The sequence below is a fragment of the Mugil cephalus genome, chromosome 15, assembly GCF_022458985.1.
Source record: "Mugil cephalus isolate CIBA_MC_2020 chromosome 15, CIBA_Mcephalus_1.1, whole genome shotgun sequence".
Classification (NCBI taxonomy): Eukaryota; Metazoa; Chordata; class Actinopteri; order Mugiliformes; family Mugilidae; genus Mugil; species Mugil cephalus.
The window spans coordinates 23,556,259-23,568,190 of record NC_061784.1 but is presented as its reverse complement, the minus strand read 5'-3'; the positions used below and the strand labels follow the sequence as shown (position 1 = coordinate 23,568,190).

The 11,932-nt window shown below is 44.6% G+C and overlaps 1 protein-coding gene across 1 annotated transcript; it reads right to left on the bottom strand.

Annotated features, from left to right (window-relative positions):
* Positions 1-3,177: 3,177 nt before the first annotated feature.
* On the bottom strand, positions 3,178-11,407 carry drd1b (dopamine receptor D1b). The gene is made up of 2 exons (XM_047608083.1): positions 10,888-11,407; positions 3,178-9,989 (listed from the first exon to the last, which is right to left on the bottom strand). Exon 2 carries the CDS (start codon positions 9,606-9,608, stop codon positions 8,220-8,222), a length of 1,389 nt encoding a protein of 462 aa, XP_047464039.1. The 5' UTR covers positions 9,609-9,989; positions 10,888-11,407; the 3' UTR covers positions 3,178-8,219.
* Positions 11,408-11,932: the final 525 nt, after the last annotated feature.

Sequence of the window (11,932 nt, the reverse complement as noted above, 5' to 3'; positions counted from 1 at the left end):
CTGCATGTTGCATTTTGCTGCCTGCAGTCTATCATTAACCTTGACTGTATTTCCACTGTGACCCAACTCCTGTCAGGCTGGATCAGGATAGGTTAAAAATCAATACAAATGGCTGATAATGAAGCGCAAAAATGTCAGAAGTGCAAAAAAACATACATGTATTTTTTTTAAATATTTTTTTATATTGATATTTAAGTTCCTGTAATTCTCGTATGCACTGCAGCGTAACTCAAAATGACCACTTCAGTTCTGAGAAATGAGCGTCTCTGCTGCAGCCTCCGCTTAAACAATAAATCTTCTTTTCATTCCCCCGTTTAATTCAAATTAACCTAAACTTGCTTTTTGACTGTGCTGCAAGAATGTCTCTTATCTACACCGCCACGGGTTGTGTAAAATAAAGTCAATTAAACAAAGGCTTCAACAATGTTCCTTGTTTTCAGAGTGAGGTTTATGTTGGTTGGAGGTTAAACGTTTTCCTCCTGGGTCTGTGTTCAATGAATTTAACAGCTGTTCTTTACATTTCAAGTGACGCATCGGTGTGAAATGATATTTAAATAATGGATGTGCTGAATTTTTGGGCCGTCGTCCTTCAACCACTACACATACACTCACATGCCACATTATTAGGAACACCTGTTCAATTGCTTGTTAACACAAATATCTAATCAACCATTCACATGGCTGCAGTTCAATGCATTTATTCATGTAGAGGAGATCAAGACAACTTGCTGAAGTTCAAACTGAGCATCAGAATGAGGAAGAAAGAGGATTTAAGAGACTTTGAATGTGGTCTGGTTGTTGGTCTGAGTATTTAAGAAACTTCTGATTTTAACACACAACCATCTCTAGGGTTTAACAGAGAATGGTCTGAAAAAGAGAAAATATCCAGTGAGCAGCAGTTGTTGATGTGAGAGGTCAGAGGAGAATGGGCAGACTGGTTGGAGATGATAGAAAGGCAACAGTAACTCAAATAACCACTGGTTCCAACCAATGAATGCAGAATACCATCTCTGAACACACAACACGTCCAACCTTGAAGAAGATGGGCTACAGCAGCAGAAGACCACACCGGGGGCCACTCCTGTCAGCTAAGAACAGGAAACTGAGACTACAGTTCACACAGACTCACCAACACTGGACAATAGGAGACTGGAAAAACGTTGCCTGGTCTGATGAGTCTCGATTTCAGCTGCTACATTCAGATGTCAGGGTCAGAATCTGGAGTAAACAACATGAAAGCATGGATCCATCCTGCCTTGTATCAACGGTTCAGGCTGGTGGTGGTGGTGTAATGGTGGGGGGTCATGGTTTAAATGCCATAGCCTCCCTGAGTATTGTTGCTGACCATGTCCATCCCTTTATGACCACAGTGGACCATCCTCTGATGGCTACTTCCAGCAGGATAATGCACCATGTCACAAAGCTCATATCATCTCACACTGGTTTCTGGAACATGACAATGAGTTCACTGTTCTCCAATGGCCTCCACAGTCACCAGATCTCAGTCCAATATTTCACCTTTGGGATGTGGTGGAACGGGAGATTCTCATCATAGATGTGCAGCCGACAAATCTGCAGCAACTGTGTGATGTTATCATGTTGATATGGACCAAAATATCTGAGGAATGTTTCCAACACCTTGTTGAAAGTGTGACACCAAGAATTAAGGCAGTTCTGGAGGTAAAAGTGGGTCCAACCAAAGAAACCATGCAGAACCTGAAAACCACACACCAGCGTGAATGGTTTTCACTTTTTATTTATCATATTTGTGAATGGCTGGCTAATTGGCAGCACTACATTACAGCGCCTATGCGAAGCTTATGCTAACAGCTGCTGGATTAGAACAACACCTGGACCGATTTAAAAATGCTTTTTCTCACTTACCCAACTCTGGGGAATACAGTGAGTGACTAAGTTCCACGTAGGGGCGGCGTATCCCAACGAGACTTTACTAGAGTTACAGCTCATAGATGACAGCAGCAAATTAGGCCACGCCCCCATTTTTGGTGAAAACAAACCACTGGTGGTAAATACAGCTCCCCCCGTAGTCAGTGTTTATTTTGTGTTGCTAGCATTTGTTAGCCAGGAAGCAGGTGAATTGGCTAACGTCAGTCAGGCAGTCACATAATGAGCGACATAAATCCAGCATGAAGCTTAGCCAACGTTAATGGTTTTATTCAAAAACACACTTCACAGTAACGTAACTCTGTGTCGTTAGCTACTGTCATTTCAGTTCAGCGTCAACATTTACTACTTTTACTTTTTAACATGAATTTTTAATTTTTAACATGATGACTGACATTAGCCAACCTTAGCATCATAATTTAAAATGACTAAGTGTTTTCCGCCCACGTACATATATCGAGTATCAGAGTGTCACAGCACTTTATGTCCTGAAGTCATACATTTCTTCAGTTTCTGTTCCTCTCTCTCGAGGGGAGCAGAGAAAATCTTAGACTTTTATCTTTTAACAACGCAGCAACATCTCCTTTGTTTTCAGCCATAAGGGGGCGTGGCCTTACCGGTGACATAAGGTCACTGTCCTCCATTAGCTTCAGTGGAAACACGTGCAAAGCGTCATTGTACTATATCGAAATTTCAGAAATATCGCTTTTATTTTGTAATGGAGGCGCAGCTATTGATTCTAACCTCGCTTAATTCACCACAATACAAGCAGACAGCCTGACTCTGAGGTCAGGAGTTTCCGCCAAGTCTCTACCTAAGGAAGTCGTACTGATCTATATGTATTTACGACTTCAGGGTAAACGCTGACAAAACAAATTCCAAAACAAGTGAGACGTAAGTAGATTATTGATCTTCGTTTCCAGCCTCCATAGGCATGAAAATAAAAAGGCGCCGTCAACACTGATTGTATTGTATTGTAACACGCTAAAAATCCAAAAGACCGGCAGCATTAAAGTTTACAGTGGAGACAAAGGGAAGGAGTGGAGGAGGAGGAGGAGGAGGAGGAGGCGTCAACCGTCAAGTGGCTGTCAGGTTATGTAAATGCAGGACGGAGGCAGGAGCACAGCGAGGACACCACGCGCAGTGAGCTGGAAAAAAAATATGCGTCACTGTTCAAAATCAATCGGCATCGATCGTCCGCAGTGACATGATCTTCCAATACCAGCGTCAGAGGAGCGGTTCAGACGAATAACCACAAAGACTGAACGCAGATGAAAAAAAAACAAGACATACATGTTTATTTTACAAGAAGGGCACATAGTATTATTATCATCATCATTATTGTTTTTATACAAACTGTAAACTAAATACCGTAATTTTTCTGAGGGTTATAATTGTTCGACATCACTTCCATAAATGGACACCATAAATAAATAAATAAATAAATACATATATAAATACAAATCAACCTTCGCGTCTTCACTGGAGACAAACAGACAGCATGAAAGTTTGCTACACACATTAAGGATTTTTTTTTAATAATTTTTTTTTTTTGAAGATAAAAAGCACTTGTGTTCATCACGACTACATTTTGAACATCATTGTACAATACTCTATCCCTGCAAGGCCCAACCCGGAATACTGCCACTGATTTTTAGTATTTTTTTTTTATTTTTCTTGTATTATTTTTGTTTTACATGAAGCTCTGTCACTGAATTGAGGTTGAGGTAGGGGCTCATTCCAGACAGTTAAATGAAGCTGAAAAACGTCACCACTGAAAACGGTCTACGCATTCCCAAAGGCCGGGGGTGGGGTTCAGCTAGACCATCCTTCCGGTGGAGGACGGAGGATTTTCTTAAGTTGCAACTGCACTGAAAAAAAAACTTGTATATGCACCCTGGGGGAAATTGCCTGGATCAAACAGAACACTTTGCCTGTGGGACTATTTCCTGACATCCAAAATCAAAGCAATGGCAGCTGGAAAGATGACTCCGACGAGTCGACAAGGTGAAGGCTCAGAGAGGGAGAGGGGGGGTTTTACACTGAGCCAGAACACAGCAGCAGAGAGCTCCCAGCTGGAGGTAAGTCTCTATAAAATGTACGTATACATACGGCATATATATATATATATACGAGAAAACGCCCGGTAAACACCTGTGATTAATGTACCCACACCTCAGCTTATAAAACACTGGTTAAATCACAGCATAAAGCTACAGAACAGCCACATTCAGCCAGAAAGAGGGGGGAAAAAAATGAAAACAGACACTAATTTAAAGGACAGTGGGCTCTGTCTGTGTGTTTAATAATAAATTCAATCTGTGTTAACGTCTGGACGACAGGGGCAGCCAGGAGAGAAGAGAAAGAGAGGAAAGGGAGGTGTGTATATGTGGGTATATGAGGTGATGGGAGCTGCAATGTTCCCCAAGGCAGTTTCCTTCCATGTCCAGTCCTGACAGACTGAGCAGAGGTTTTTTTTTTTTTGTGTGTGTGTGTGTGTGTTTGGGAAGTGATCATGGAGTAAGTTTAGAAGGACTGGTGAAGAGTGAGGAGGGACGCTGAGCTGATATGAGCCGTGATAACGTCTATAAGGAAAGCGTGGGGGCGGGGTCACAGCGCGCCGTGGGACACGTTAAAGAGACGCCACTTCATTTCCAAACCGTCGCAGGAGCGACGGGGCAGCAGCCGAGGACAGGAAGCCGGAGAGGACAAAGCTTTGTGGCTCTGTGTGTGTGACGGGCCGAGTCACGTATCGAGCTAAAAGCTTTCCCCCTGCTTTGTTCCCATCTAGATAGCATTGGATTTTCCAGAGCAGGAAAATCAAATGCCTCGTTCAAGACCAATTGCTTTCTATATTGGATCAACTCTTCCTTTCTCTGATGTGTGCAACAGTCAGTTCACGCCTTCCTGGACACACACAGCAGTGCAGCGGTCGCTCGGTCGCTCGGCGTTCACGGAGAAACTAAACTGAGCAGAACACAAAGGAGGTTCTATGTGTGGAGCTAATTACGCTCCGGAGCTGATACGTGAACACTGCAGGTTGCTCGGTTTAATTAAATACAGCTCGGACAGATATGAATGAAGAAGTCTGCTTCGTGTAGGGACTTTTCTCACGTCACCACGTCATCAGTCATCCTCGGTTTTAAATGACTCAAACTGCGGAACTTTAAAATTAAGAAATAACACGTTTTTCCTTTTTCAAATGAAAAACCGTAGATAAAAAAGACTCAGATAACGATGGCCTTATTTCACTTCTGGAGGCTAATGCTAGCTAATATTTAAAAGCTGGACACGTTTACATGGATTTAGTCATAATTAGTTACATTATAATATTACTGTCTTTTAGTTGTAAGGCATTACTTTACTTTTGCATTACTTTTAAGTGACTTTCATCAAAATAACTGGAAATATGGATTTTATTGCCTTAAGTGTAGCTCATTTCCAGTAGATCAGGGGTCTTCAACAATTTTCAGGTCAAGGACCCAAACTGATGAGAGATTAAGTTTTACGTGTGCTGTATTAAACTAGTGCTATTTATAGATATACATTATAATTATCATTTTACATTAAATATTAAGCTATTTAGATAATACACAGGTTCAAATATTCTAAAACATAGCTTCTCTTCTGCTAATATCTTGCGAATGCCTTCTGATGGGCTCAGCAGCGATAGGGGCGGAGCCTCCTGTGTATTGACAGGTCCGGTGTGAAACAGAGGCAGTTAAGACAGTGGTGACTGAAAGATTACGTCTTCTGCCTCCAATTATCCCTTTACTAAAATACGTTGTGGGGGAAAATTAAAAAAATATATACAAAAAATGTCTTTCTATCTTTTTTTGTGGGCCCGTTCGTTGAAGAGCTATGCAGTAGAAAGTGATGTGGACCGGCATAATGACTAAGCTAGGCTAACACTAACAACAGTACAATATAATAAAGTAGTTATGGCTCATGGCTCAACACATACTGTGACAGAGATGCTGTAAATTTAGGTGTATTCTTAATGAAATCAATACAACTAGAAGCTAATACTGTATATTATAACCTGACACTGTCAGTTACACCAGAGCTCTCAAGCTTTGAACTTAGCCTGGAGTGAACAGGCGAAGCTTGTTTTAATAAATGTATTAGTGTATCAATCTAATAAAGGACCTTTAACCCAAATAAATTTACACATTTGTGGACGATTACAATGCTGCTATTTCACCCGGCAACAAGGAATACTATCTTCTGATTGGCTGATAGGTCTCTGATTCCAGCCTTTGCCTCATCCATTCATAATATCTCTTCTCTATACAGTCTGTGTTGCTAACGTGCAGCAAGTTTTATCTCTTCTCGTGACAGACTTGAGAGCCCTGGTCATAAAATGGACTTCATCAACATGCTAGCTAGAAAATGCATATTTTAGATGTGAGTCTAGTGGACGTATGTCACACAGCTGTACCTTAGCAAATATGTTGTCTAAAATCGGCAGAAATACGCCTCCTTATTATTATTAAGTAGCGCTACTATGGATCTATTATTATAAGATATGCAGTTGCTCACGTAAACACACTCAGGAGTTTTGCTGCTACAGCGTAACAGCCTAGCTAATGCTAGCTTAAGGTTAGATTAAAGTATTCATATAATCTACTTTATAGAGTGACTTTAATCAGTGTAAGCGAAATGCATATTTGACATTAACTGCTAATGTTAAAGAATATAATTAGAATTCCATTAAAACTGCTCATTTTATTTTGTCTAACTCTACACTAGTACGTGTTCTGCAGCTCTAACGACGGAAAAGATGTGCGACATCTTGAGGGTGTTTTGTCTTTGACTCCACCTCGGCAAACAGAGCTGAACTGTCACACTGCATGCTCCACATCACCACTACTGCACAGTATGGCTCCCAGCATGAGCAATTTACAAAATCAGATATCTACAAGTTTGCGAAAGGTCACAAAGTGTCACTTGCCTTCCGGCTGAGTGCACTCTTCTCCTCCTCCTCCTCCTCCTGCTGCTGCTCCTGCTGCTGCTGCTGCTCTGCCTCCTCTGCCCAAGTGTGGGAATGTTAGTGTACACATTTACATTCTGTTTTTAATTATGGACTGGCGGCATCCGCTAAAAATAGAATCATTAGCACCACTTTAAGTGGACGGAGGGGCGAGTTAAAATGGAGGGCTGCCAGGGAAGATGGTGAGGAGGATGCAGGCGGCAAAAAGACCATAAAAGGAATCTGTGGTGCAGGTGTAAAGGGCTGCGCTGACAGACAGAACAGGACAGACGAGAGGGGAGGAGAGGGGAAGGGGGAAATTCTTTCTGGCACAAGAAATAAGGGCAGAATGAAGGAGGAAGGGAATTTGCTGACTGAGAGCGAGGAAATTAAGAGAAAAGACCGGAGGGCTTAGTGACAGAGGGGAGACGAGTGAGGATGGAGGAAACTTCAGATGAGCCGGTCTGTTTTAGTCCCAGTCGATTAAGGATGGACAAGAACTGTGAAGGTAAAACCTGAGCAGTGACTTCTCCTCCTCCCTGTCTTTCTCTTCCACACATGCAACTCGTCCCCTGAACGCACCAGAAAACCAAAAACACAGTAAAGAAGGGGAGTAAAAATTTAAAAAAACAAATTTAACACATTTACGAGAACTTAGCCTACAGTCTCGAACCCCATTATCCTCACTGTGTTTGTTTCAGTTTGAAAACATTACTTTGGTGTCTGGAGTTAATTTAGCTATAAAATAATATCCCACTGCAGTACAGGTGTTTGGATTTTGCACTTAAACTGTCGTTAGGAATGAACCGAAGAGAAATGACTGCGACGAACAACTAATTAAACGGTACCAAAACCAATTTAGCACGTTGTTCTCTCTTCCATGAAACACGTACAAAGCACCTACCTACAAGTTATCTCGCTAATAATTCATTTCCCACCAGCGTATCTACCACGTTGGAGTCCTTCCAGAGTCGTGTCAGTACTGTACAGCATGCACGTGCACGTGTGCACGTCTTTGCAAATGTTTGAAGACGTGCACACGTGCACGTGACTCTAGTGTTCTGCGTTAGTATTCACACATGTTATCAACATTTATCATCAAATGGGTCAATTTCATCAATAAATGCTGAAGGTATTTTGCAGATAGTTATATCCAGTATAAAGTGCCTTTACTTAAAAACATTCTGCAGGTTTTTTTCCATGTAGATTTGTGTCGACAGTCTTAAGGTTCCTGTAAATCCCACGAGGCATTTTCTTAGAAGCATCTGTCTGTAATCTTTCCTTCGCTGTTCTTCCCTTTGCGCGTACTCTGACCGTATTTCAATCCCTCTTTGCCTCTTTCTCAGCACGACACAGCTTTATGCTGTCCATTCTGCGTTATGGGATTGATCTTTTCCAGCGTGACCTCTGTGTCGCTGTCTAAATTCCCAGAGATGGCCGGGGAGTGTTTCTCCAGGGCATTGTTTACCATCCCCACCTCGATCTCCCCTTCGCATCCGTCCTTCTTCTGTAACTCCTCCTCCTGACACAGGATGCTGTGGGGGATCACGTAGCCGGCCGTGTTGTTGCCCTCCTTCGGGATGTGGCTCTTGGGCTGATACTGGCAGTTGGGGTTCGAGGTAGGGGCGCCCATGTTGTTGTTAATGCTGACGATCTCGATGGCGTTGCTGCCCGGGCAGAGCCGGTGGCAACCCAGGAGGATGGAGAAGGCCTTGCGGAAGTCTGCGTTGAAGGCATAGATGATGGGGTTGAGCGACGAGTTGGCCCAGCCAAACCACACAAACACATCGAAAGTGGTGGAGCTGATACAGGGGAAGTCCGTCGACCCGTCCGGCACGCTTGGTTCACAGAACGGAACCATGCAGTTAAGGATGAAGAAGGGCAACCAGCAGCACACAAACACACCCATGATGACTGAGAGTGTCTTTAAGACTTTGGTTTCTCGTTTGAACGACATTTTAAATGAGCTCTCGCTCTCTATGTTCGAACTGTTGCCCATGCTGCTGTGGCGGTGTTTGGCACTCTCCGCCGCCCGCTCCAGGGCAGATATCCTCCGTATCTGTTTCTGGGCGATGCGGTAGATCCGGGTGTAGGTGACGATCATAATCGCAACGGGGATGTAGAAGCTGATGAGGGAGGAGGAGATAGCGTAGGTCCTGTTAAGGCTGGAGTCACAGTTGTCAGGGGGCAGGTCGCCGGGGAACGTTCCGTTTAGCTCCGCGTAGCTCGTCGTCTGAGCTTTGTGCCAGTTAAGCTGAACCGGGATGAAGGAGATGAGCACAGACAGAGTCCACGCCACGCTGATCATCAGACACGCCACCTTCGGGGTCATCTTGCGTTCGTAGCGGAACGGGCTGGAGATGGCCCAGTAGCGGTCCACGCTGATCACACACAGGTTCAAGATGGAGGCGGTGGAGCACATTATGTCGAACGCCACCCACACGTTGCAGAACTCCCCAAACGGCCAAAACCCCACGATCTCCGTGGCCGCCTTCCACGGCATCACCAAGATGGCGACCAGGAGGTCGGAGATGGCCAGCGAGATGACGAAGAAGTTGGTGACCTTCGACCTCAGGTGTCGGAACTTGGTGACGGCGGCGCAGACGAGGGTGTTGCCGAGCAGCGTGGTGAAGATGAGCAGCGAGAGGAAGCATCCCGTCAGGACGCGCTTCGACGAGTCTCTCTCCGGCGCAAGCCTCCCATCTCGAACCGTCGAGAAATTCTGATCCATTGTTTCTGTTAGAGCGCTAATCGAGTGAGAGAGGGGGTGGGTGAGGGGGACGTCAGCACTCACCCCATCACATCCCCAGCCTGCAGCAGCTGTGCCTCTACGGGGGAGACTTTTAGATGGGCGGCGTAGCTGGTGGAGAGGTAAACTGTCTCGGCACCAGCTCTCCCACGGACCGGGTCATCCACAGGCTCCTGGTCACAGCCACCATTCTCGTCAAGAAGATTTCAAAAATATCTCTTCAGAAATTTGCCCGTGGGAAACAACAGACTGATAAATTCCTGCAGCGGCAGCGGCAGTAGCAGCAGCGTACGAGCAGCAGACATTCTAGTTGGCGGGACAAGAGGAATATTCCAGCTTTTGCTTGCAACGATTAATCTGAAGCTGCAGAAAAAAAAAAGAAAAGAGAGATTTTCAAACAAAGCTCCGTGTTCCGTTTACTCCGCTCATCGTGTGCCACAGCTGTCAAGCCCATGGAAAAAGTTTCACAGCGTATTGTTGTCGAGCTTTTGAGTAAACAGAGACTGGCCCAATCATTAGCCTTATATATCACCTCATCAATAACTTCTATTGATGTTTTTTTTTTTTTTTTTTCGCTGCGTTTATCTGATTTGTCTAATGATCTTCGAGGCGTGTCCCTGTGTTTATATTGGTCCCAGTATCGACGCTGATCCACCCCTGGCTGCTAGCTGCTGTCTTTTATTGTCATATTTGTGAATTCGCTTTCTGTTAGAAAATGTCACAGTCTCCAGTCGCCATCTCCACCTGAGCCATGAGCCGGGGTTTAAAAGTCCGACCAGTGCGTTTCCAAAGCGGAGACATACACGTTAGATGTCAAGTTCATGTGGAAAACACATCAGCTCTTTTTTTTATGCTGACATGTTGCTTGAATCCGGCTGCGTTTTCTTTTGGTTCAGTTTGTTAAAAAATAAAAGAGAAAAATGGAAAGAAAGAAAGAAAAAACATTCGAGTTATTCAGATCAGCCTCTTAAATGACCTGGTGGTGTAATAATCCCTGGGTTTTTGAATTAGAGGCGCAATTTATTTGTTTTTATTTTCTATTTTATCGGAACGCGTGCGCTCGGCTCCGTGGATGAGGACAGCTCCGAAGCGAGTGAGCCGCCAATTGCGTCGTCTTCAGATTAATCCAAAAATCTGAATTTAAGAAACTAATGGAAAAACGAACAAACAAAAAAACATTCAGTCCCAAATCCACATTTTCTTCGGGCAACGCTTACATCCAACTTGCATCTTGGTACCAAGTGAAGGACAAGGAGCTCACCCTCTCTGCGCACTGCTCCACGGGAAGACAGTCTCGCCTTTCCCCGTTGCTACGGTCCTCAGGTGTATGTCTCAGTCCTCCTGTCCTTCTTTTTGGGCTCATCCTCCGTTGTGCGACGTTCAGCCGCACTGCGAGGTCTCCGCGGTGTGACCGGCCGCCGGAGAGTGATCGGAATGACTGGTCTCTCCAAGAGCGCTTCCGTGCGCGCTCCTCTCTCTCCGCTCAGCTGCTGCTCACTGCTGTGCGCCACGGTCTCTGCCACAACTGCTCCATCTATCCAAGGAGAATGGGAAGGGTAAAGCCAGGCGAATCCAACCAGCACCGCACTGGGTGGGTTCGCAAGACAGTTTAGCCGCATGGTTTTTAATGACACCTTTACAACTTGGAGGATTGTGCAGGATTTTCTCCTGATTTTTTGGTGAATGTCTTTAAATGTGACACCCAGCCGGAGTCAGATTTTGGTGACTCATGTACCAACGTAGTGTATAGACTAATCCACCACTGGGGCTGTTGATTTGACACTAACCACCCGGTTCTTTGTTGCCCTCCACCTGGACATATCCACTATAGCTGCCTTAAAGTCCTAAAGCTAAAAATGAAGGATGTCCTGGGTTGAACCTGGAGCCACAAGGCGTTCACAGGGAGGCACAATGAGGCCATCTACTGGATGCAAGACCGCAGGAGGGTCTGTGAGAGCGGGAGCTGACAGAGGCGTTGCTGCATTAACGTCACCTCAATAAACACGACTGACCAACTCTGAATTAAATTAGAGTCCAATGGACCACGCTGCAGCGGGGAGATCCGCGAATCAAGATACTGAGGGTTGACATATGTGCGTGTGTGCACTCTGATCGCTCCATTTATGGAGACACACATCTGTTTGAGGCAGGCTTCTCTTCTGATGAGCTGAGGAAGTGTCTCCATCACATGAATTGTTCAATTTCTATGGCGAAGCCACGATTTAAGGTTCGGTTAAGTCTCCAGGAAATGGATATAATTCGATGTACAATTCAATGAACTGATGTAAGTGTGAGTCAGTAAGATG

Excerpts from the sequence above, each read along its gene's own strand:
- drd1b (XM_047608083.1), bottom strand. The coding sequence starts at position 9,608 with ATGGATCAGAATTTCTCGACGGTTCGAGATGGGAGGCTTGCGCCGGAG.